The sequence below is a fragment of the Corvus hawaiiensis genome, chromosome 3, assembly GCF_020740725.1.
Source record: "Corvus hawaiiensis isolate bCorHaw1 chromosome 3, bCorHaw1.pri.cur, whole genome shotgun sequence".
Classification (NCBI taxonomy): domain Eukaryota; kingdom Metazoa; phylum Chordata; class Aves; order Passeriformes; family Corvidae; genus Corvus; species Corvus hawaiiensis.
In genome coordinates this window covers 55,292,423-55,316,736 of record NC_063215.1, presented here as the reverse complement: position 1 = coordinate 55,316,736, position 24,314 = coordinate 55,292,423, and the positions used below count along the sequence as shown (strand labels likewise).

General features: G+C 39.5%; 1 protein-coding gene across 1 annotated transcript in view; it reads left to right on the top strand.

The window, feature by feature from the left end:
* Positions 1-24,314, top strand: part of SOGA3 (SOGA family member 3) — a 40,718-nt gene that overhangs the window by 13,085 nt on the left and 3,319 nt on the right. Inside the window, exons 5-6 of the mRNA XM_048296000.1 lie at positions 23-247; positions 3,625-3,783. Of these exons, the coding sequence (XP_048151957.1) occupies positions 23-247; positions 3,625-3,783 (384 nt within the window). The remainder of the gene's footprint in view (positions 1-22; positions 248-3,624; positions 3,784-24,314) is intronic.

Here is a 24,314-nt window from a genome sequence, read left to right as displayed (position 1 = left end):
CCCTTTCTCGCCCTGGTGACAGAACGAGATAGATGAGCTGAGGACAGAGATGGATGAGATGAGAGACAGCTTCTTTGAGGAGGATGCTTGTCAGCTTCAAGAAATGCGCCATGAGCTGGAGCGAGCCAACAAGAACTGCCGGATCCTTCAGTACCGGCTGCGCAAGGCTGAGCGCAAGAGGCTCCGCTACGCCCAGACCGGTGAGATTGACAACGAGCTCATACGCAGCATGGAGCAGGACCTCAAGGTACAGATGTGAGCAGGTGTCAAGGGGAAGGGAGCATCTCATAGGGAGACACAACCATGCTCTTGGTCCTCATGACTCAGGCGTTTCCATCCATTCCACTGTGCACCCAGTACAGCTCATAGAATAGCAATGGCCAAGCCATGCTTGGTAATAGGAGCCCTTCTTGTATGTCAATAGGCTATTTTCAGCTTCAGTCCTATCATTTTTCATACAGGTAATATGCAAGGAGTGACTCAAACGGAAATTAAGAGCTAAAGGATTTGGACCCTTTATGATGAATGCAAAACATATCCTTCCACTGCAAAATTAAACCAACCTCACCAAACAGCCCCATTGACTTTGAGGGGATTGATTATGTCACTCTTTAGTGAAAGATTTTAGTGGGCAGGCAGATTGAATACTTGCAGTCACAACACTAAATCCTTACTCTGTTGCTGTCAGTAAAAAACCTGCTGTTATGTTCAATTAATCCAGGGGTTTTCACATCCATCTGAAACCTTAGACAAAACCCATCAAATTTCAGTGTGTCATCAACTGCATGTCATCCACGGGATCTGAATGAGACACAGCCCATCGCTGAGGAAAAGTTTCAGTCCTTGTTTAAAGACTGTCATTGGTGGCAACCCATCATCTCCATTCTGGGTTGGTCCAATTACAGAGAAAAAATGCCTTTCTTTACATAGCTGGAAGTTTAATTTCTGCTTCCGTTTGCTAGACATTGAAAGACTCCTGCTGAACCAGGACACCTAAACATTTTTCAGTTGACTGGTCTCCCAGTCAACTGACCTTTTCTCATGGAAGTGCAGACCTCTGTATAGCAAATGTGAGTTTATTTGCCACACTTCTGCCTAGGGCTCTAGTTACTCATGGCACATGGACTCTGTGGCTGCAGTTTAAATTGTGAATTTAATACATGGTTTCGAACAAGGTAATTTTTTAACTTCTTTCTGATAAGTATGATAGATTGAGAGTATGTTATTCCCAGGCCTGGTTTGGATCATTTTTTCTGAAAATTTTCTAGCTTGTCATCATTATTATTAAAATTTCTATTTGATAATCCTTTTCTGTGCATATTCAAAACCCATGTTTTCTGTTGTGGCTGTGACAGTTCTATAAATCCATCTGCCCCCATGTGGTTCTTGGCAAAATAGAGTCTTCCTGGTTAGAAGAAAAATCACTCCCTTTTCATGGGGATTTCTGTTCAAAACAAGGGATATTTTGCATACTTAGAATGCTACTTAGATGATCAGTTGAGATACACACATTTGCAGGCAGACTTTGAGCATGGGCCTTCATGTCCCAAGTGAATATTGTGATTCCAGTTTGTAGAGTTGTGTTCTTTGTTGGCTCAATGTTACTTTTATTAGCAAGTAATACATATGCAGGCTGGGGAGGGAATTGTTGAGGGCACCTCTGCTGAGGTACTTGTCTGCCAATATAGGAGATAGAAGTTAAGGCCTTGGATTGGGCTGGACAAAGAGCTCGCATTAATTAGCATTTCTCCCATGTGTTTCCCAATATGACTGACTCTTTGGAAAGGAAGAGTGTTCTTGCAGAGTGTTCTCACTGCTCATGAATATGTTCTGCTTTGGAGTAGGGATGAATGCCTAATGCCAAATTTCTGCCTAATAGAATTCTGGGTGCTGGCTAACCATAATTCTAACTCGTGCGGTTTTCTGTAGTGCTTCCATGTCCTCTCCTGAAGAATGACTATCCAAAAAGACACTGTTCATTTTGCATTGTTCATTTTGCAATGTATTAGGGAACTTGATCCCTCAGAGATACAGTCTTGCAGATAGCTGTATTAAAATGTATATTTCATAAGTGAGTCCCATTTCCTATGTGCTCTTAGAATGCTCTGTATTTTTTCCTGCATTAATAGCTATTCCACCAGATTTTGTGTCGAAAAATTAGCTACCAGTAATGATATTACAATTTGGTTTTATTTACTGATCCAGACTGTACCTATAGACTGAAGACAGGTTCTGTAAGGGTGCTGTTTTATATATCCCCCATGATTTTCCATTTACTTTGGTTGGACAACCAGATGAGCAGTTTATAACTAAGTGTAGGAAAAGACATCAAGCTAAAGCCCTGTGATGTGTTTCTCGGCTCATTCTGCAGTCTCTTTGGAGTATGGTTATAATTGAAATTCCCCTCCACTCGCTCTTTCTGTTGGGCATTATGTGCCTTGAGTGCGTGTGCAGTGGGGGAGGTTATTGAATGATCTTGTGCTACACTGCAGTGTTGTATCTGTAATTCACACACACACTGGGTTTCTTGTCAAGGGAGGCTGAGTCACTAGCTGCTGCTGATTTCTGATAGATTGGATCTTTCTAGATGCTTGCTTACAGTTATTATTTTTTCTCTAGTGTTTTAGTATGTCAAAGAACTCTCTGACATACTAACATAAGATGGTTTGAGTAAAAGCCATGAAGGACAGCTCACTGAACTCCCCCAGCTAATGCTAAGTAGGATTAATTATGCTTTCAGAGTTCTAAAAAAAGCAGGAAATGAGGCTTTTCAAACTGTGTGTCTATGTGTCTAAATCACCATCAACACAGTGATTAGTGTATATTTAAATATTTTTTGTGTGTGATTATAGTTTCTGGTGGTTTCACAAAATACAGTGCAAGTGGCTTGCAGGGCAAGATTCTCATTACTTTTCCTGTGGAGGAGGAATTAGATCTTGTCATATGCCTTTTAACTCTATTCCTGTGAAAATGCATTAAAAAAACCTCAAACAACCAAAAACCTTAGTGTTCATTTTCATTGAAAATTAATTTGGGTGAACACAATGTCAGTAAAAATGTTGTTTGTTTGTATTTTAATCTTAAAATGAGACAATAGTAGTAAATATTTTCATTAATTGTCCACCAAGGAGAGAGAAACTAGCACAGTCAAAATAAATGTGTGTCCATTTGTAGTCACAGGTAGACACAGGTAGGGCAGGCCTGGAGAAGATGGACCCTGCTTTTAGATGCTGTTGCATGTCAAGTATTTGAAGGGAATGTGCTTTAGTGCATTGAAAAGCGTAAGCTAGCTGTGGTTGGGAGAAAACAGATGATGCACTGTCTCCAGGAGTAGTGAAGGTCCTGTTTAACTGTTGATATGACAGAACCTAAGAAGGAGTTGGGGTTTAATGTCTTGTGTGGTTTCCAGTGAAGTCCATAGGAATAATGTACCATTTTTTGGAAGGAATTTGCTTGAATTTGGAATAATTTAGAATTCTGTCTGTGGATGTCCTTGTCTACCTGTTTCCTTAAATACCTGTTCCATCAAAACATCCAGAATTAACTTCTAAATGGTTGCTTAGGCAGTAAGCACTGCAACAGTAATTTTTTTTAACCTTAATTTTGATATACCGTTTCATTTAGGTTGCAAAAGATGTATCAGTGAGACTTCATCACGAGTTAGAAAATGTGGAAGAAAAACGTACTATAACAGAAGATGAAAACGAAAAATTAAGACAGCAGCTTATAGAAGTTGAAATTGCCAAACAAGCACTACAGAATGAACTGGAAAAAATGAAAGAGGTTAGTGTTGCTATTTACTTCTACACCAATTATTTTCAGATCTCAAATTCTTACTGCTGAACTGTTTTTCTTCTATAACTTGTTTTGGGGGCAAGCAATACGGCAGCCAAAAGTTGAAAGTTGCAAGGAGTGCTGAAGTAGAACTTGATGATTGCGAAGCTGAGGAGAAACTGAAATATTTGATGTTTTCTAGGCAAAACAGGAACCAAATTGTGGGGGTTTTTTTCTTTTTTTCTCTGCTAGGAGGGAAATGTGAAACTAACGGTAACAAGAGTTCAGAGGCTTTGTTACACTGTACCTACATAAATATTCTTACAGGAAGTGTGCTCAAGTGTGGCAGAGGCATCTAACTACAGATGATGTTCCCCACATGTTTTTACAAAGACCAGTAGTTTTTCCCTTGCTAACTACTACTAGAGACTAGCAGGCACACTGATACTGGGGATCTAGCTACCTCCCCATCTTGTTCAGTCATGCTCTTTGGAGTACTGGGAAGTGAGAGACTCTACCTGGCCTTTCAATCTAAGCATAATTTTATATTGTATCTAATTAATCTTCAAAATTACTCCATCTGCCGTTATATAGATGCAAGATACCGTGCCATTAAGTAAGCAGAAAATTGCATTACAGCAGTAATAGCCAGGCTGACAGAGAATAACAAAGCAGGCAGTAAAAGGAGAAACTGTTGACTAAGAATGACTTCTCAGAAGAGATTTTAGAAACAGCTCTCCTGTTCAATGTTTAAAATTCAATGAATGCACCCAATTTTCACTTTTAGGAATATATCCTAGTAGGAATGCCTGTGTCTTCTTTGATCTTGTATGAAGCAGAAGAGATGTATTTCAGTTGTCAAGAAAGGCAAGAAATTTTCAGTTATATGATGTTAGGGCATTTTTAGGAACTGCAAATGAGTCCTTTAAGTGATGTAGTATTAAAAATATTCAAATGTTTTCTTTAGAGGAACTGAATTTCAAGCATGTTAGTAGAGGTTAAACAGGTGGTATGTTCCACCTTCTGCTGCTTTCCCAGATAACTGCAGATTTCAAAAGAGCATGAAAAAAAATATGAGCCTTATTCAGCTTTCCCCTCATCTCCCTGAGATTTTCATCTCCTGTTTTCTCTCTGGTTACTGCCATTAAATACAGCTTGATTTTCTGGACTAGCCTCTTGATGAGAGCATGATCTTTCTGTAATTATCGTTATAACTTGTGTTTAAGATTGGCTTTACCCCAATTTTTTTGTTATTCTTGTCCATTCAGACCTTGTTTTCTTTTAGGTTCTCATCTCTGGTTCCTCCTTCTCTCCAATACGTTATACCGCTGTAAAATTCTTTTGCCTTGTTTTTTCTGAAGCACCTTCAGATTACAGTGATATTTAGTGGCAGTTTAATAGTTAATGTTCTTTGATATTAAGCCAGTAAACGGGCTTCTCCGTCCGTTTCATCACTAGTCACTTTCTCCTTATCGCGCTTCTTCCCTCTGGCCCACTGTGCGGAATTACGGTTCTGTTGCTCCCACACTACTCTCCACTTCTTTCTTTGGCTTAAGTGTTCAGCCCTTTCTGTTTTTGCTGTTGGTGTCAATGAAAGGGTACTGGGGACTCCAGAAGAAATGATGTCATGTTTAGGGTCTCTGTTACACAAGAATGGTTTTCATGGAGCTGAAGCAGATGGATGATTCCCAGTGGCACAGAATGGGGGCACTGAGCCAGAAGGAAAACATGAAGTAAGACTTGATACCATAGTAGGGGTGGAGTGGACAAGGAGTCAGAAATACATCCTTATACCGAACTAGGGAGAACTGCCATGCACAGTCATTTTATGTCTAATCATAATTAGGCAGGATTTATGTATTTCAAATAGGCTGCTGTGTCTCTTTCAGCAGGTGAATGCTGCTTTTTTATACTAGGACTTTCAGCACAGGAGGGTAGTTGAGGAGGTGCAAGTCAGAGAAAAGCTCAAAAGGTTTAAAACAAAGCCAAATTATTATGCACTTCGCAAATATGCCATGATTTGGGGGACCCATGGAAACGTGCTGGTAAAGAATACTAAATCTTACAGAATTGAAATTTAGAATATATGAAGAAGCTATGAAAATATTTATATGGAAAAACCATGAAAACAACCCAAAGCAGTCTGCATTAGAATTTTTCCATGACAAATAATATTTCTTCTTCTCTAGCAATTGAAGGTTTCATGCATTTTAAATGTCATTGTCAGATAGTCATAATGTTAATTTTCTATTTGCTTGTGAATTATTTCCTCTAATTTCATGGATTTACAATCCTTTCTCATTTCAAGACAGCCATTATAACCAATGGAACCTCCTGCTTAAGGGAGTTCTACTCAGCTTAAATTGAAATACAGGGAAGACCTTTTGTCTGGATTGTGGTCTTTGCTTTATTGAGCTTAGAATTAATGGGAAAGTGCCTCTCTAAAGACAAAGAAACATTTTTGTTTCACAGCATAGTAAAAATGCTCAGAGATGTAATGATTGATTTCTGTACTTTTGTCATCAAATGTACTGCAGAAATCCAAGCCTTTCCATTCTTAAAATCTATTTATGTACAACTGCCATGTGAAATTTCTTATCCTTTTATAATGAACAGTGTGAGATAGCAGAGAATTAAAATGAGACTTAATAGAAAATGCCAGAAAGAAAGCATAGTTTTTTGGTAGGTAGTCTCTAGGGCAGGGCCAAAACCAAAGTTCTCTCTGTGTGGATTCTCTGGTGTTTCAAAAAAAGCAGAAACTCAACTGAAAACATGTAGAAAAGATAAATGCTAGCAGATGTGTTGGTTTAGAGTCAAATCTGGAGTTCTCCAGTGAACATTTGGGTGAATATAGACATGCGAATGTATTTGTCATTAATATAAAGAGGTAATTGCTGTTTGCCTTCTTGATTTGGAGCTTTTGGAAAAAAATAATTATGATAAATTCCACAACAAGTTAGAAATTGTTGTTCATGGCAACAGAAGCTTGCAAGCATCCAGGATTTGGAAGGTGTTCCAGCAATGCATGCATTTTCTATCAGTTGCTTTTACTTTCAGTCCCCCAAACTGCATCTATTTGATTTAAAGTTATTCCTGCATATGTCCACACAGACACACAAGATTTTTAATGTGTTGGTTTTATTTGTAGCAACTGCTGCTGATTTCTTCTTTAATATTGGTTGCTATCAATTGTAAAGCTTTTTGGGAAGCTGACAACAAAGTAGAGGAATTGTTTCATAGCAGTAGCTAGATGTAATTTTTCAGATATTAAAAAAATTAACATGTTAATAATAATGAACATGTTGTTCATTGATTAATTAATTAATTAACTTTCATTAATTTGTTGTTAACTGGTAAAGCCTAGCTAACACTTGTAGACCTTTTTGTTATCATGAACTAAATATTCATTTGTTTGCTGTAGCTACGTAGCAAACACCCAGTTAGCTGTGCTTTAGTGGTTTGTTATGAGACAAATGAAGTAGGGGGAAAATATGACAGATGTACTGGACCCTGGGCTTTACAAACCCTCGTTGCAATGCAGACATGCAGTTGCAAGAAGCACAGTGTTTTTTGGGGACATGTGTCTTTCTGGATGGATATAGATTGCTCTGCTAATGCTCCAAGCTGGGCAGATGCAAAGCAGCTCAGTTCTTTCAGCCACTTTAGGGTGACGTTGTCAAGCCACCATTTTCTTCTTCTAAGCACAGATTTTTAGTTCAGATCCCAGACTTGATAACCATGGCACATGAACCAGAGGTGTCTTCTGCCCATTCGGGTCAGACTGCAGGCAGAGGAGTCTATGCCTCCCTACATGGGTCTGTGTTTTGCTCTAGTGGTGCCTGTCTTGTCAGTCTGGTCTGTACACTGCATGGAAATGGAAGAAGGCAACAGGATCTGGAGAACTGGGCACTGGAGCCGGGAGGAAGAATCTGAATTCTGTTTCTTATTTTGACACTAAACTGCTGTGGGGCCACACGAAAGTAATTACAATTTTCTGCTTACTGTTGCAACCTTTGCCTGCCCTGCTTAAGCACAGATTAGCTCTCTATATATTTCTGAGTTCAGGCTGCACAGACATCAAAAGCATAGCTGGAAATTTCACTACAAAAGCTGCTGTAAAAGAACCCCAAGCAACTCCAAATTCCTCCCCCTCCAAAAAAAAAAAAAAAAACAAACAACAAAAACCACAACCAAAAAACACCTCAAACCAACAAACTCACACTGCAGAAGATCTGGTAAGATCCTGTCCCAGTCCCCTTGATCACCAATACCAGCTTGCCTAGCTTTTCTTGAATAAAAATCCAGTATCTCTTCTTTCTCGTAACCCTTTCTCTCTTTAAGCCCCTTCTCCTGCCATTTAACACCAACCACTTATTTCAAGTCTTTCTTCTATAACTCACAAAGTCTCACATTCTCCAGATTCTTTCACTCAGTCTTGATCCTGTGTCTGGTTTTTCCCTTTCCCTTTCCCTTTCCCTTTCCCTTTCCCTTTCCCTTTCCCTTTCCCTCTCCTTTCCTTTTTCCTTTTTCCTTTTTCCTTTTTCCTTTTTCCTTTTTCCTTTTTCCTTTTTCCTTTTCCCTTCTTCTTTTCCCTTCTTCTTTTCCCTTCTTCTTTTCCCTTCTTCTTTGTCTTCTTCTTTTTCTCTATCGTCTTCTTCATCTTCTTCTTTGTCTTCTTCTTCTTTATGTCTGATAGTAGTGGTTGTTTTGCTGTCTTCTAGTTTTTAAGTCCCAATCTTGTTCTTCTCTCCCACAATTCCTTCCTTCCTTGCATCCTTCCAACTCTTAAGGAGTGTCCAATCTCCTCTCTGGATTCCAAGAATTTTCTAGTTCATTTTGCTCTTATCCTGCTTCAAATATATTATCCCCATTTGACGCTACAGCTCCTATCTGCTGTGAAATTTTTACTTTTCCCCTGGTTCCTTCACCCCCTTATGCAAATCTGTCAGCTTCCTTGGTTTGTTCCCTTCCTTGTTTCTAAGCCGTAGCTCTTCATTTTTGCATTGGACTGAGAGCAGTGGAGGATCACTCCCTGTGCTAGGAAACAGCAACTGTATCACTCTGAGCACCTGAAGGAACATTTCTGGTTCCAATGCCTGGCTTCAGCTTTATCCAGACCCTCATGGAACAGCAGTTGCAAGACTAGTTAGGCTTTGCCTCCTGGCCCTGGAGTTGGAACATAATCTGTCAGCTGAAGAAAATGTGCAGATTGATAGCTGGTGGTGGGAGATGGTGAGGTAATTTATAAATACTGAATATTCAGCAATTCAAACTGGTAAACTCCAATAAATAATTACCTGGTAATGTATAGGAATGGGAAATCTCTAAAAGGTTGTGTCATCCTTTTGATGAATTAGGAAAGTATGAAGTATACATTATATATAAACACAAAAATGTTCTGGAACACAGACACACTGGAACTTCTCAAGAGAACAGTTGCTAGAAAAACTTACTATGAGCAAACAAGAATATTGTCATCTTAAAAAGAGCTGAATAATTTGCTGAAATTTCCCAAAATATCAACAGTGTTGGTAACTTATCCCAGGACAGATGATTGGTGTGGAAAATCTGCAATGTTTAAAATGTAATGAGGTTGCAAGAAACTGGAAACGTGACTCATAAAGAGTGGCGGTTTGCAGCATTTCCAACAGGCAAGACAGCTGTGTCCAACAGTAGTATTACATTTTTGGTTGCTTTCAGAACTTTCTCACCTGGTACTTCTCTCGGTCCCTTCTCTCAGGACCTTAAACTTCACCATCTCACTGTCAGTGCTGCCAGGGCTACCATTGACCATCAAACCTCTGAACAGTGATTCCGTTTGCAAGAGGTCCATCAAAGTAATAGCCACAGCTGACTAATTAATCACCTGTGGCAAAAATTGTCTTCAATCCATTGCAGAAATCATGTGACTGCTAGTTGTCTAAAAAATGCTTCATCTATTTCCCCTTGTGCATCAGATGAGCAGTAGAAGACACTCCAGCAGATGCTGTTCTGATTCTTGTCCATAGCTCACAGCTGGCCCATCACCTGTCACAGGACAGCACCAAACGCAATTGAACTGCTCTTTTGTGTAGGGCACAACCCTTCTTCCTCACCTTTAGAGTTTTCATCAATCCATTGCTGCACTACAGGCATGTGAGCTATCCTGACGGGTCTCTGTGATTCCAGTGGGGTCATAACTGTGCAGATGTTCATGGATTTCTAGCTTCTGTTTGTTGCCCATGCATATGAATCACTGGAGATGGATACTTGGTTGTTCTGGTTTGAAAGGGAAAGTTTAAGTCCCTCCATGATACTGTCTCCCAAGCACACCATAATTGCACCGCATATTTTCAGTTTTCCTCAGAGTTAGAGCCTCATTTCAAACAGCTGGTAATGGAGGGAGCAAGGTTAAGCAGAGCGAGGTGAGAGGCTGCTGTAGCTGCTCATCCTCACAGGCTCAGTGCAGTAAGTGGAACTCTTTGGACAGTTACAGTAATTTACTTGCTCCTGGCACCAGATGGCAGCAGGGGAGGATTTAATAGGGCTCTTACAAGACCGGTTTCTTCCTATGTTTTTTGGCGTACCCAATGCTAAGTCGATCAGCAACTCTTTTACCAACACTCCCTTTAAGCAGAGGGTTTCTGTGATCTGGAATTTCAGTTTGTTGCCTCACAAAAATTCCATTTGCTCTGACGAAGAGAGCAACAGGATAATTAGAAGACTTTCAAAAAAGAGATGAGAAACAAGTGTCTGCCTGAGTTTGTACAGGAAAAAGAAAAAAAGTCCTCTACCTCCAAGCACAGCTCAGTGATTTCTAAGCACCACATCCCAGCAGATGCATAACCCCCAGTCAGACTTGCTTGTGTTGTATTCTGTTACCCTTGGTATCCTGCCCAAATATTTTGTTCCTTTAAAAACAGTACTCAGCAGGGATGCTATTCATAACCTGTGAGGGTGTGATTCTGACATACTTGCTCAGAGCACACTGTGATTTCACAGGGAGTGGGATACACAGAGTTTGCTTTGGTTTGGTTCTTTGAATTTGAGAAAAGAATCATAATGGAGAAAGAAATTAATCTCTGTTGCAGAATCTGTCATAGTAAATCTCTGAAAATATCACACCATAAACAGGGAAAAGCACTTGAGAAGCAGCTTAAACTTCGTAAAACTGGATTTTAATTATGTATCACCATCAACAATTCACATGAGCCATTTGCTTCAATAGAGTTAGTTACTCAAAATTGAGTATAAACAGCCTGATGGTCAATAATAATATATTCCAAAACATATGTAAAAAATAGGGAATGATTTCAAAAGAATAAAGCTCCATAAATATCTTACTGTGAAGAGATTTTGTGAGTAAAGATGCCTGGAAGGGATATTTTTCAGTCATGAAGTTGGTGTGCTGCTTTGTGAATTCCTATTGAATGGTCTGAAAATTCCCGAGGATGTGTAAAAGGAGTGGCTAATTGGGAAGTAATAATGAAAGAGTGGCAGCTGTAGTGAAAAGAGTATATCTGGAATAGGTTTAAAACAGAAATTAATTTAGCCATCACACAATAATTCATGATCAATTCTTTCAAATCTGTAAACATAATGCTGCTGCTCTGATTTCATGGGGACATGGGAGTTCCTTCCTTGTGTCAGAATCTTTCTTTTATTTTTTTCATCTCTGTGATAGATAGCAGCAGCTTTAGACTCTTGTCCAAGGAGTAATTGATAATCCATATAGTCTTCAGGTAAAACTAGAGTCTCTTTGCAGTAAGGTGTATTTTAAAGAAAAAAAAATTAATGACCATCTTAAGAAAAACCTAACTAGAACAGAAGCATAGATAAAACCTGGGCTTCAAAACACCTAGAAACTATGTTTTAGTGAAAGGACATGAGTCCCAGCATTCTGGTCTCAGGCACCTGAAACCCTTCTGCTTTTTTTCCTTGGATCATTCTTTTCAAGGTTATTCTTTGCTACAGAATCGCTTCCAGCAGTCAAAAAAGATATATATAAAGTAAATCAGGCTAAGGAAGGGCCCACACGCTGACGAGCAGTTGCTAGCATGTGCCTTAGATGGTTTTGACCTGGGTCAGCTACCACTGCTTCAGTGCTTGGGCATGATTTGGGGGCTCGCCTGGGTCAGAGCTTGTTACTGATTGACAATTGGATGTGATCCTGCTTGTTTGAAAGGAAGCTGTAGGGAAGTTTAGCTGTATTGTCATCGTAGCTGAAAGGAGACTGAATTGTGAAGTGCCAGTTGGCATCAGGTCCTGAGAACAGTCTCTGACCATTTTATTTACTAGTGTAAAAGCTAGGCAAAGGTTCTCTGACTTGGTATGGAGCCAGATGAGATGGCAAACAAGGTGCAGAACAGCAAGTCCAGTCTGTTGCTGCCATGTGATTTCCCACGGCTGGGAATTACTTGGCAAGGGACAATCACCAGCAGTGACAAAGCCAATGCAGCTGGCATGCCCAGTTGTCTGTGGAGGTAATGGACAGGGTGGGAACTGTGGATCAGGTGGTAGATGGTAACTGGTTATCAGAGAAAACGGTTTGTGAGCATGAACTCACCATAAGGCAGGCTGTAAAAGATGTATTTCTCTTGCTAGAGACTTTAGGGTATGACTTCTTTGAGATATAAAGGAGCAAGAAAGCATTTTAGATCTCTTTGCTGAAGTAGGCAATCTCACTTCTGGCTTCACTAAGGCTGCCAAAACATTATACCACATTAACAAATGGAGGAAAGTCTGGGAAATACAGCATTAGAGGGCTCTTTAATGGTCCCCAGTCACAGAAAAAAGTTTTTATTTTTGTACTTCCCAATTTCAGTATTGCTTTACTCAAGTGGACATTCAAATATCTATATATGTAATTTAGACATAGGGGTACCAACCTGATTGCTCTATTGAAATAAAAAGTTGCAAGGTCACTTAAAAGTGTAAAAATGAGCTCCCTGGTTTAGGTGATTCTTAAATAGTTCTATTATGTTACTTTTCGCAGTATCCATAGACAGTATATAATCCACTCTGGTTCTTTTGTTGTTGTTTTGACTAAGGGTTTTGGTTTGGTTTGGTTTTTTGTTTGATTTGGGGTTTTTTTGTTTGGTTTTGTTTTGTTTGTTTGTTTTTAATAATACACTGTGCTTTTCAAATTCCAGCTCACATTTTATTTTTGCTCATTTTGTCATTTTTGGCAGGTCTCTGGAATTTTTTTTTTTTTTTTTTTTTGTAAGACTTTATGTATGACTTCTTTAGGCCTAAAAGAAAGAGATTGCATGATAGAGAGGACAAATTCGATATCTTTTACTGGTACAAAAACATGAATGGGAAAATAGATGTAGGCCAGGATTCTCTAGATTTAGAGGAAATCCATATGACTTTGCAAAATTGCCTTCTATCACTTGGAAGGCTTTATAGAGGCAGAACAGAGACATTTTCTAAGTGCTGAACAAGAGGTCTAGATACATATTTTTGTATGGAATCAATGTATACCAAATGTCATCATATTACTGGAAGTCCCACCAAGGCTTTGATGAATGATAGTTATACATGCTTTCTGTCCCTTATACCACTGTATTTGGTCCTGCTTAAGTGCACCTGTCCCTTCAAAGAAACACTTGAAATAACAGAGTATTTGCAATGTGCTGATACAGGTCAAAGATGAGCAGGTTATAAATTGAAAGGAAAATTGCCATAGTTCTGTTATTGTTCAGTGTATGTGGTCATTGCTGGTTTCAGGGTTATCTTTCTTTGTGAGTATTAAACTGAGCTTTTCAGAAATCCCACATGAAACAGTTTTCTGTCTTTACATTCTCTGGATGTTCTAGCGAACCTACAGTTTAAAAAACCAGCAGAGAACTCTGTAGCCTGGTAGATTTTTCAGTTATTCTGCACATGGAATTTCCCAATTCGTCCTTCAGGTACCTGTGTTCCTGACAGGAATTTGGCAGAGCCTCACAGCTGTAGGTAGTTTGTCCTAGCTTTAGGAGAGTAAATAGGAAGTAGCACCAGGGAGGTATGTGCTATGCTGCATTTTGCCTGAACTCAGCTGTCAGTGTAAGGAAGGGGAACCTTGTCATGTCAGAGTACAGATGGCTGTTCTGAAACATGTCACAGGCCCTCAGGGAGTAACCTCAGTGTGGTTTCCGGTGTAAAAACATGTGAAACAAATTGACAAGACCTCAAATGGAACATGGACAGCAGAGATATACACAATAAAGTTATCACAGGAGTTTCCAAATTTACTATTCAATAGTAATTGCTCATTATTTTTTTCAGAATGATGGTTCTGAGACTTTAGGTGGCTGGCATAAATCACCCAGTACTTCCAGAATCAGAAAAGCCGAGTGAAGCAAGCGTAGCTTCTGTAGTATGTCGTTCCTAAGGAGAGGTGATACTGTTTGTTAACTAGTATCCTCATGGCACACGGTAGGATACAAAAGATGTAGTATTTTACTCTGGCTTTTTGGTAGGCCTTGGTCCTTCTCCTTCAAAGCCATCTTCCCACGTCCTCCTCCCTGCCCTCGCCCTCACTCAACCCCCCCAAAAATCAACCCAACTTAATGTTTTATTGCCAGTGCTTTATAATGTCACTTGTGTTTGATTGCAGTGCACTTAAAAATGAAAGATTATGCAGTCCAGATTATCAGCTGGGTTCAAGGTGATGAATCAGATCTAAGGTTCAGCTGGAACACCAATCCACATGTGTATCACCGAAGTCCATGACTGGTGATAGGAGCAACTGTGGTGAGCTAAAGACAGACTCACTGCATGTCACAGAGGACCTGAAGCTTAGGCTGACCTAAAATGGGGTTCCTGGGCCTGTGGGTAGGGTGGCTGGGGAGGCCCCAAATCTATGTTTCTGCGAAATATCTGATAGGATGTAAAGAAGAAGGAATGAAGGCTCTTTTCAGTGGCATTCAGTGACAGGACAAGAACTAACTTTTTTGTGAAGGTGCTCAAACACTGAACTCACTGCCATCTCTGGAGAAATTGAAGACTGCGCAGGACATGGCCCTCAGAAGCCTTCTTCCATTGTCTCTGCTCTGAGCAGGGGGAACTGGACTAAGTCTTCAGAGGTTGTGAGAGACCGGACTATTGATGATTAATGACTCAAAACATTTGCCCATTTGTGGAGGCACCAGGGCACTTTGCTGAGGCCAGTTGTGGGGGCCGGTCATAACAGAGGTCTCTTTCAGCCTCAAGTGTTTTGATCTGTTCTTGTTAATAACAAGCAGAATCTATTTTCCCATTATACAGTGGAGCATACAAGGGTTAGAAAAGGTCACTTCTGGATAGGGAGAAAGGAAATGGTTTCCAGGTTGCTTCTGCTGAACAGGGGAGCTCAGGGTTTGTCCAAGCAGCCTTTTTCTGAGGCAAAACACAGTGAGTGAAGAGGAGATCTGAGGCAGCTACATGCTACCAAGCAGGGCATTTTCCCTGCGGCACTGATATTGCGCAGTGGTTTGTGCCTCTACTTGTGTTCTGTGCCATACTGCTGTACCTGTGTGTGTCTGTGTGCAAAGTACTCAACTCTGCATCAGACACACACCTCACATGCACTACGGGAGCGATGCATGGTGAGCTAAGTGCAACAAGGGAAGTGTTGTACACAGTACAGTGGTGGGGAGCACTGCCCAACAAATGGCTTCTGTGTGTCATTGTTCAAGGCAGCCAGCTGATTCTACATCAACTGGCAGTGTGCTGGTTGTGCTTTACCTCTGAGCTGCCCTGGAAGAATATGACATTCCAGAGAGCAGAATGATGTGTTTGACCCTCTTCTTTTAGACCCCATCCTCTCTTAGACCCTCTCATTTGCACACATTTTTAGCTATTTGCTGTATTGTATGTCACTTGACAGGGAGAATACCCAGTTATAGGGTGTGCTGGGTTCTGGGATCACCTCAGCAGCTCTTCTGAATCATATGGAATCCATGGTAACCAGGAATAAGAGCATCAGGCTTTTGATGTTTTGGGGTTTTTTTCACTTACTTCAGTGTTCGTAACATCAAGACATGCAAGCTCCTGGCATTTGGGAAGTTCAGATTTTGATAATGTTCCATAGCTAAGAGTTCCAAGCACTACATTTCTTATTTTGAAGTAAAGGGCAATGGATTGACCTCTTAAATGTGCAGGTGTGCTTTTCTGAAGTGTTTGTTTTTGCTGAGACTTTTTGATATGATTTCCCCTCTTTCCCCCCATTGCTAGTATTAACAGCTGAGTATATCAAGATGTGTAGAATAAAACCTGCAGATATCAACTCTGTTTTGCTTTGCCTGATCCTGGTTGCATGATTGTTTTAATTGGCTTTGGCTAGCTTAGCAATGAATCCAGGTTAGGATAACAGCAAAGCCCTTTGCTTAGGTCACAGATGAGTACTTGCACTTAGAAGGTATTTGCCATGCATCTGTTTCCATCAGTGCTGTCCGTAATGAGAGGATTCTACATCCCTGCAAAGCATGACTGATCATGACATCCAACTGCCCTGATCACCAGCAGTCTTCTGTATTACAGGCTGGTCTCAATTATTTTAAGTTTACAAATGCTAGCAGTTTAAATATTTGATTAAATGATTAATTAGAAGCACCAGTAACAGTCCTCCAGAAAGACTTTTGAACTGGAATATTGCCTTGCTGATACATATGGATACAATCAAAGGTTTCTTTTTCTTGTGATGTGCTTCTAGAAGTATTGTTGCTCAGCTCCCCAATTTTGGTGAAGTTTCATGTGTTCAAAAATTATGAGGACAGAGCTATCTTATATAATAAACCAGTCTGATCTTCTGAATAATGCAGGTCATAAAATACCCCAGCTATTTTATTCAAACTGGTGCCTACTTTTCAGAAAAGGGTACTGGTCCATGCTAAAAATTGACAGCTTAGAACAGCCTCCCACAGCTCTTCCTAAACTGTCCCAGTAACAGTAAAAATTTGCACCTCCCTTCTCATCTGAAAGTTTGCTGAAAGTTAGTTACCAGGCAAGAAACATACTTTCTTTCTGCCTTGCTAAATTCAAGAGTCCAGCATCGATGCTTTGGTGTTTGTTTTTTTTCCTTTTTTAAAATCTTCATGCTTAGGATTGCTCTCATTTAGCCATGTAAAAATTAAGCATTTAACCTACATAAGGAATTTGACCTCCCTCAAAGGAGAAAGGTAGTCACTACTTGGAACTGAATCTTCCCACTTGCCTGAGGCTGGTTTGATTCTGTGGAGAGGCACATCCTTTCTAGTTATTGCACAGTGAACCTCAGTTTTAATACCTACAGCCTATGTTAATAAACCCTTTAGTCACAAAATTACACCTTGGTATTATTTCAGCTGATTATTGTCTATGACCCTGCAGGTTTTTTTCAGAGATGTGGCTTTTCAAGAGATCTTCTCTTTCCTCTAGGCAGTGCTCCTATTGTCGTAGCATGGTTTTTACCCCTTGTTCTTACATCTGTATCTTCATATTTAGTCATATTACAACATATATTATTTGATTGCACAAAGGTTTGTATCAATGACCATCCTTTTCAATACTTGGTGTTTCTCCAACCTTTACCCTATCTGCAGTCTTTATCCAATGTTATTTTATGGGTCTTCTTTCCAGTTAGCAAGAAAAAATGTTAATTAGAGTAGGACCTAGAATTGATTCTTGCATAACCCCATTACGGTTGCTGTGGTATTAATTTGCAGGTGATTTGCTGGTTCAGTGGCATTTATAATAAATGCTGAAGAGTCAAATATTTGTTCATGATAGCTAATTAAAAATACATTCCAGTGATCAAATATTTATAATGAGCTGAAGACTGTTAAGCTTCTTTTCAGAATGAGATTTTCACATTTCTAGCAAAGGGAACATTTAAATAATAATTTTAAGTCAACCTCTAAGTTAAGGTTTTAAGTCAGCCTAAGAACCACAGCCCCTCCCCTTGCTGGGAATAAGCATTTCCCATGAGAACATGAGCAAGTTTCAGTTAGGGGGAAGAGTCATTATTTAGGAGGACAGGACATGGGGCTCAAGTCACTGGTCTCACAAGCTTCTTGAAGTTAGTGAAGCAGCTGGACACTCTGCTCTAGCCAGGGCTGCAATATCCTCCCTCCCCTCATCTTCATATTTGCACTGTTAAAATACCAGGAAAAGTATTGGATGCAGGCTTAGCTAATGTCAGATCAGACTGGTACCAGAGTGAGAAGAGTAGGTGTGGGGATGTCCAAACTGCTAAAACATCTTCCCTCCATTTCAGCTTCTAGCCTCCATGGTCTATTTTTCTGGGGCACCTTCTTTACTTGAGCTGCTCATCAAAAAGTATCTAAATAGTGGCGGGATCACACTGGTATAACTTCAGAGCACTCCATTGAAACTGCTTCGTTTTCATCAATCAAACTTTCCAAGTACCTTTGAAACTTCCCCATATGTTGTATTACAGAAAATATTTTTCAGCCAGTTTACAAAGAGCAAGCTTTACAGAAGAACTTCCCCAAGTAAACACAGGCAAAAGAAGAGATCAAGAGTAACAGAAGATCCTTTCTTATAGTCAGAGGACACAGCAGTGATTGCTGACATGTGATAGCTGAATTTCTTTCCCCTGTTAACAGAAAATCTTCTGCTCACTGCTCAGGCTTCAAGACCAGATGCGGATTTCAGAATTTTTCCTATCTGAGTTCATCTCCAATTTTTGCACCTTTTCAAATGAACCAAAATATCTGATGTTTTGGTGAGATGTTCCCATAATTGGAAGTTGTCAGAAGTGCACAGTCTCAGAGGGTGAGCTTCAAAGCTCCTTTCTCTGCTGTGTCTCTACAGATGCACGTGGATGTGCCTGTGTTTGATGCTGTCCCACCCTGTGAATCCAGGTGAGGGACTCTAAGTGTTGTCTGTGCATCTAATGCAACTCTTTAGTATCAAATGAGCATGAACACAAATAGACACGTGTGATCAGCCCACAGCTTTGCAGAACTGGCTTCTCTATACATTTCCAATGAGCAGTGTAGAGGTGCGCACTATGTGCAGAATCATTCTTACCTTCCTTCTCATTACTTTTCATTTTGACACAAACCGTTTTTGTTGGGATATTGTAACTACACTTTGGTTAATATATGTGCATTTGTGTAACCAAGGCAATGAACCTAATCTGGTTGTTGGCACTTTCCCGTTCTCGTGAAAATCTATTTGGAATGTCTTCTGAGATATCCTTCTAATAAGACTGAAAAACTCTACATGTGGTACTAGGTGTGAGAAAAAGCGCTTTACATTTGATGAAATCTCATATGTATTTAATTCATAATTGCCGTATGCATGTCCGTGCCTGTGATTATTGCTACTGTTATGTGGTAGTGGTTTTAGCTATGTTGACGTGCTGTCTGTCATGCTGTCAGTCCCAGATAAAGGTTGGAGCAGTACATTGTACTAGGCATTGTGCAAACCTTGACAGAAAGACTGAATCTCTTCTCTCAGAACAGACAAGTAGGTGAGCTGGCAAATAAACACCAACTTAGGAAGCCCTAGGAGAAGTTTAACTATCATCACTATGCAGTAAAATACCTTATTCCTGCACTTGCACTTCAAAATATTCATGGTCTTCTGAGATTTTCTTTTGCATTTCAGGAGTAGGGAGCCAAGTGTGACTGTGATTTCTGCTTCTATAACAAAGCCTAGTTGGATAGCATTAGGGAACTAAACATGTCTAGGTCTTCCATGTTTTGAAAGGTTCAAATGGTAGAAGACATCTTCCTCATTGGGGAAATTGCTTTCACTATTTCATGGTATCCTGGTGGATGAAGGAGTGTGTAATCACAGAAAGCAAGCTTTCAGTTTGGCCAGCTATTTGGCCAGGACATAATGAGAGCTTTGGAAAGGCAGCTTTCATCTTCTGTCACTGTTTTGAATAAGGAAAAGAAGGAAGGAAATGTAGTAGAAGCATAAATATGCTGTTTCATTTATGCACTGCAAAGAATGCTTTTGCCTAGTTACACCATGGAGTTACTATAATATGCTCTAGCAATGTGATTTTGATTCAAATTGCAAAAGGTTGTAAAGTGCAAATGTTGCATATATTTTTCCCTTCTTTTATATTCTTTTTCCTCATTTAATTGGCAAATGAATAATTGCAAAAGATCTGAAAGTGATAACTGAAATAACTCCTAAATAAATGCAAATGAAATAATACAAATATTGGAGGGCAGCTCCTCTTTTCTATTCTACAATATGAAGTTATTAAACTACATGCGAACAATTTTTCTCTCTCTAGTGGAGTAGTAAAGATTGTTTTCATTTTGTATTGCTCCTCAGCACTGTTTTGAAATATACCAGTTTTAATAGAAAGAGAGTATTGGTACAGCTAATAGGGACATGCTTAGTGTTTGCTTTGTGTACAGGTAGGTTCTGATTTTTGCATCTCAGTTATCCTCTGATTTTTTATTCCTGACTTAATTTTGCAAGCAAGTAGAATACAGAAATACTCAAGACTCCTCCTGCTCTTGAGTGGTGGTGGAAGGAGTAAAGTATTGTACCATTCTATGTATGTGTGCCAATGAGAGACAAAGCCACAGTCTTGAGCTACTTGCTGGCAAATTGCGCTTATAAGAGTTGCAGAATAAGGAAAATATTTTTTAAAAACTGATTTTTTTTTGTGGGAGAATATACATTTTCAATTTGCCAACATGGATAGTGTCAATTTAGTTTTTACTACATTAGACCTAGCGGCAAGAAACTAAAAAAACTGTCTTGTGTCTGAATTGATCCAGCTCCATGGTTTACCCAGCCATATTGATTAAAGGGAAAATGCAGAGAGAAGCTTATGGCAAATTTTCATTTGCCTGCTTATAGTCCCTCTGTGCCACACAGAGTCAAGTTTTTGCAGCCCAAAAATTGTTCAATATTCATTGACTTTTCGAGACTGTAAAGACGGTGTTAGGTTTACTCTGATTTTTGAAAGCTCTGCAGATGTGTCACAGCAGTTGGGAGTCAGCTAACTATAGCCAATTACAGCACAATTTTGTGCAGATGAGAAGGTTCCTGGTAGCTGTGGAGCTTCAAGGAGCTGCACACCCTTTGCCCTGTTCTGTGAGGAGGCATAAAGGCTGTTACAGGGCCTCTGTGCATGCATAAATCCCTTGATATGTCAGGAATTCCTCCCATGGCTGCCTACAGTGATGTTTAGGTAACACTCCCAGATCAGACTTGCAATAATCAAACCTAAGAATCTTGAAAAATCTTGGTAGGTTTTGCTTAAGGATTCTTTATTAATTGCTGAGATATTTATTGTAGCTTAGAATAAGGCAGGAAGAACTTGAGTTCATTTTATAGCTTTCCTTCTCAGTGGAGTGTGATGCAATTATCTCTCTATTGTGTTATTCTCAGACTAGATTTCAGGTCTCTTTCCACCTGAGAAGCACTGAGCATGACAGGTGATGTTAGGAGTGCACATTTGGCTTGCAATTTAGGGCTGGCAAGAGAATGATTATGCCATCTTGAGAAGTGCTTAGCATCTCCAGCAAGATATTGGATAAACTCCAGTGAAGGTCACTGGAGAACTGATGGTGCTGAGCACCACAACAGAATTGCCCTTTGCATGTGATCTGGTTTGCATCTAATACAAACATTATTTGCAGGCTTATCTAGGCTGTGGACACTTCTGAATAGGATTTTTTAAATTATATGGAAAAAAAATTATCTGAGCCCACAAACTGTCCTTCACAACAAACTCTCAAAACCAATTCTAGCATATGAGGGGAAGATTTTTTGCTGCAGTTGAGAAAACAGCAGAGATGGCTTTTAGTGACAAGCAATGTGCTGACAATTTTAGTAGTGTCCAGTCTCAGGGTTAGAATGAAGATTTGCATGCGAGAATTTGAGTTGCTGTTTTTTGGTTCTGCCATATGTTAGTTTGAACATTTTTTTCCTTTTTCCATTTTGCTGTGATGAATTTCGTCACTTATTTCATTAGCAGCAATAAATTATTTCATGTTGAAAATTGAACTGGAAGAGTGCAGTGGTACAAGGCTTGACAGAAAGGATTAAAAGCGTAGCCGCTGTAAATTGTGAAATGCACACCTGGAAGAAATGCTCAAAAAATAAGTATTTATAGCAAAAATTTAATATTTATAGCAGAATATACTTCTTGATATGTGTCATTCTTTGGTGATATTGCCTCAGCATCCTGACATGATGTTGTGGGACACTGTGACTGTGAAGATACTGTCTGTCAGCTGAGAGGTGTGAGGTCTTAACCTCTAGTGATCAGAAATTGTCTCATGGTGTTTTTCATATGAAAAGAGATCATACTAATTCCAGCTGGGCCTAATCTACTTACCCAAATCATCCTGCTAATTGAATTGTGCGTGTTCTTCATTGCTTTCTGCTATAAATTTTTTGCTAAATGCTGAGATTTTGTTGGTGAATAATACAAGCTCTGGAGGGTTGGTTGTAATTCAAGTAGAGTAGAATAGAAAGTAGTGCCTAATCATTACATAGCCACAACTACTGTTGTAATTAGAATGTTGCTATCCTGACTACTAAAAGGAACACCCAAAAAAAATCAAGTAAGAAAGGAGAAAAACAGGGTTTTTTGTTTCACATCAAACGTAGAAAAGTACTTTTTCTTATATCTCTTATCTTCTGAAAAGTACAAGAGGTTTCAGCTCAGCATTCCAGAACTTCATTATTTCTGGAGGATGCTGAGCTCAGCAGGGTGAACAAAAGGCATTTAGGTGATAAGAAGAAATATAGTTTAACTATAGCTATTATTAAATAAATAAGTTTATTTATTTATTTAATATTATTATTATCAGTGGGTGATATTTGCATGAATATGGGGCAAGGAAAAGTTTGTAGTGCAAACTGATTTGAAAAGAGTTTTTTCAAAATGGTGATGCATAGTGGTATAATTAATGGTAATACAGAGGAGGAACCTACTCCTTTGAAAGTTTAAGGCTTTATAAACTTGCCAATTCTAAAAGAAAAACAAACAAACAACCCTTCCAAAAATAAATGTACCATTTCTACAACAGGGTAACTGGTGGGTGACTCTGGAAAAGAACCATTTTGTTTGTAGACTGGATCCCAAAGTTTTTGGGTTTATACTTAAAGGGAAAACTGAGTTAATTATTTTCATGTCTTTTCTGGATTCCATTAGAAGCCTGTGTTTTACAGCTATCCAGCTATGATCTTTGATTTGTTTTATTGTTTGGTGTACTGAGAGCATTCAATATATCCAAAAGAAACATAAAAATTTGAATTCTGATTCTTGATGTACACTTCATTGAATTTTAGTTCTGATTCTGAATCTGACATAATATTTTTTAATTCTTGCTTAATTCAGTGGTAAATTTAAGCAGAAAACCTCATGAAAAGTCATCTCTTGTGGTTGCTCACATTTACATGTGAGTGTTTCTATGGCATTAACTTTTTCTTTTAAATGAGCAGTCCATGAGTGTAGGAATTTTTAATGGAGTTGATCTGCAGGAGAAAGAGAATTATTCATACCAGCAGGAGAGTGGTGCACAGGATTGTTATGTACAGCATACCCACCCTCTGTACTCTGTTTCTTGAGGATTATGAGCTTATTTTAGTTCCCAGTCTGTGGAACTGGATGGCTTTGAGATAGAGCTGGATTCTCCCCCAGCTGGTGCAGGGAAATGTGTGTTTCTCGAAGGATCTTTCTACTAGAGCACAGTGTTAGAGGGAGATGGTGTTGGTTATATCACTGTCCTGCCTTGGGGCCTACAGTTTACCTGGGGAACATAAAAACTGGGAACAGTTGCAAGTGGGCTGTTATGTATTAACATATTCTCTCATTCACTTACTTCTCTCTGGCTGTTTTCTTGATGATCAGTATTGAGTGTTGCTGGTGGGATGGCGGCGGTTGTTTTCCACTGCTGCTGCTTTTCCACTAATGAAGTTTCTGCAGTCAGCAGCTACAAGATCTTTGCTGGATACACTAGCAGGCTTCATTCCCAGTGCATCCTGCTCTGAAAGCAGGAGTTTCTTTCCTACTCTTGGGTGACAGAGCAGATGAGAGGACACCAAAGAATCCCACTCATATGGCGGTGCTGACCTGTGTTTGTGTTTTGTGTGTTTCTGTTCTTGAGCTGATATGATTTGTTTCTCACTAGAACTTTGTAGTCCAAGCAGTTTTAAATGGCATTTACTAGAATTATGTTCTGAAAACAGAACAAACCTAGGGACTATGTGTGTTTGTCTACAGTGTACTCTTAGGGAGGTGTGACCGCAGTACACTGCAAGCTTGAAGCCTGAGGGTGGGACACAGAGAAAGGTGTGCTCGTACATGTACACTGGACTCAGCTGACAGATCTCAGTGGCACTGTTTTGTGTAGCTGTCCTACCACAAAGTCTAAGACTAAGGCTTTTCTAAAGTGCCTTGGCCCCACCAGGGTTAATAACGAATGGGCAAGCTGGATTTCACTGCTTGTCTCAGTTTTCCTATCTGTAAATTACCGCTTAGGATGCCTGCTTTCCTACCGCTCTCATCATGTGTTAAACATTCATAATGCACTAGTCATAAAATGTGTTGAGTAAAAAAGGTAACAGACTGATTAAACTAAAACCTTGTTTGTGTGCCACTG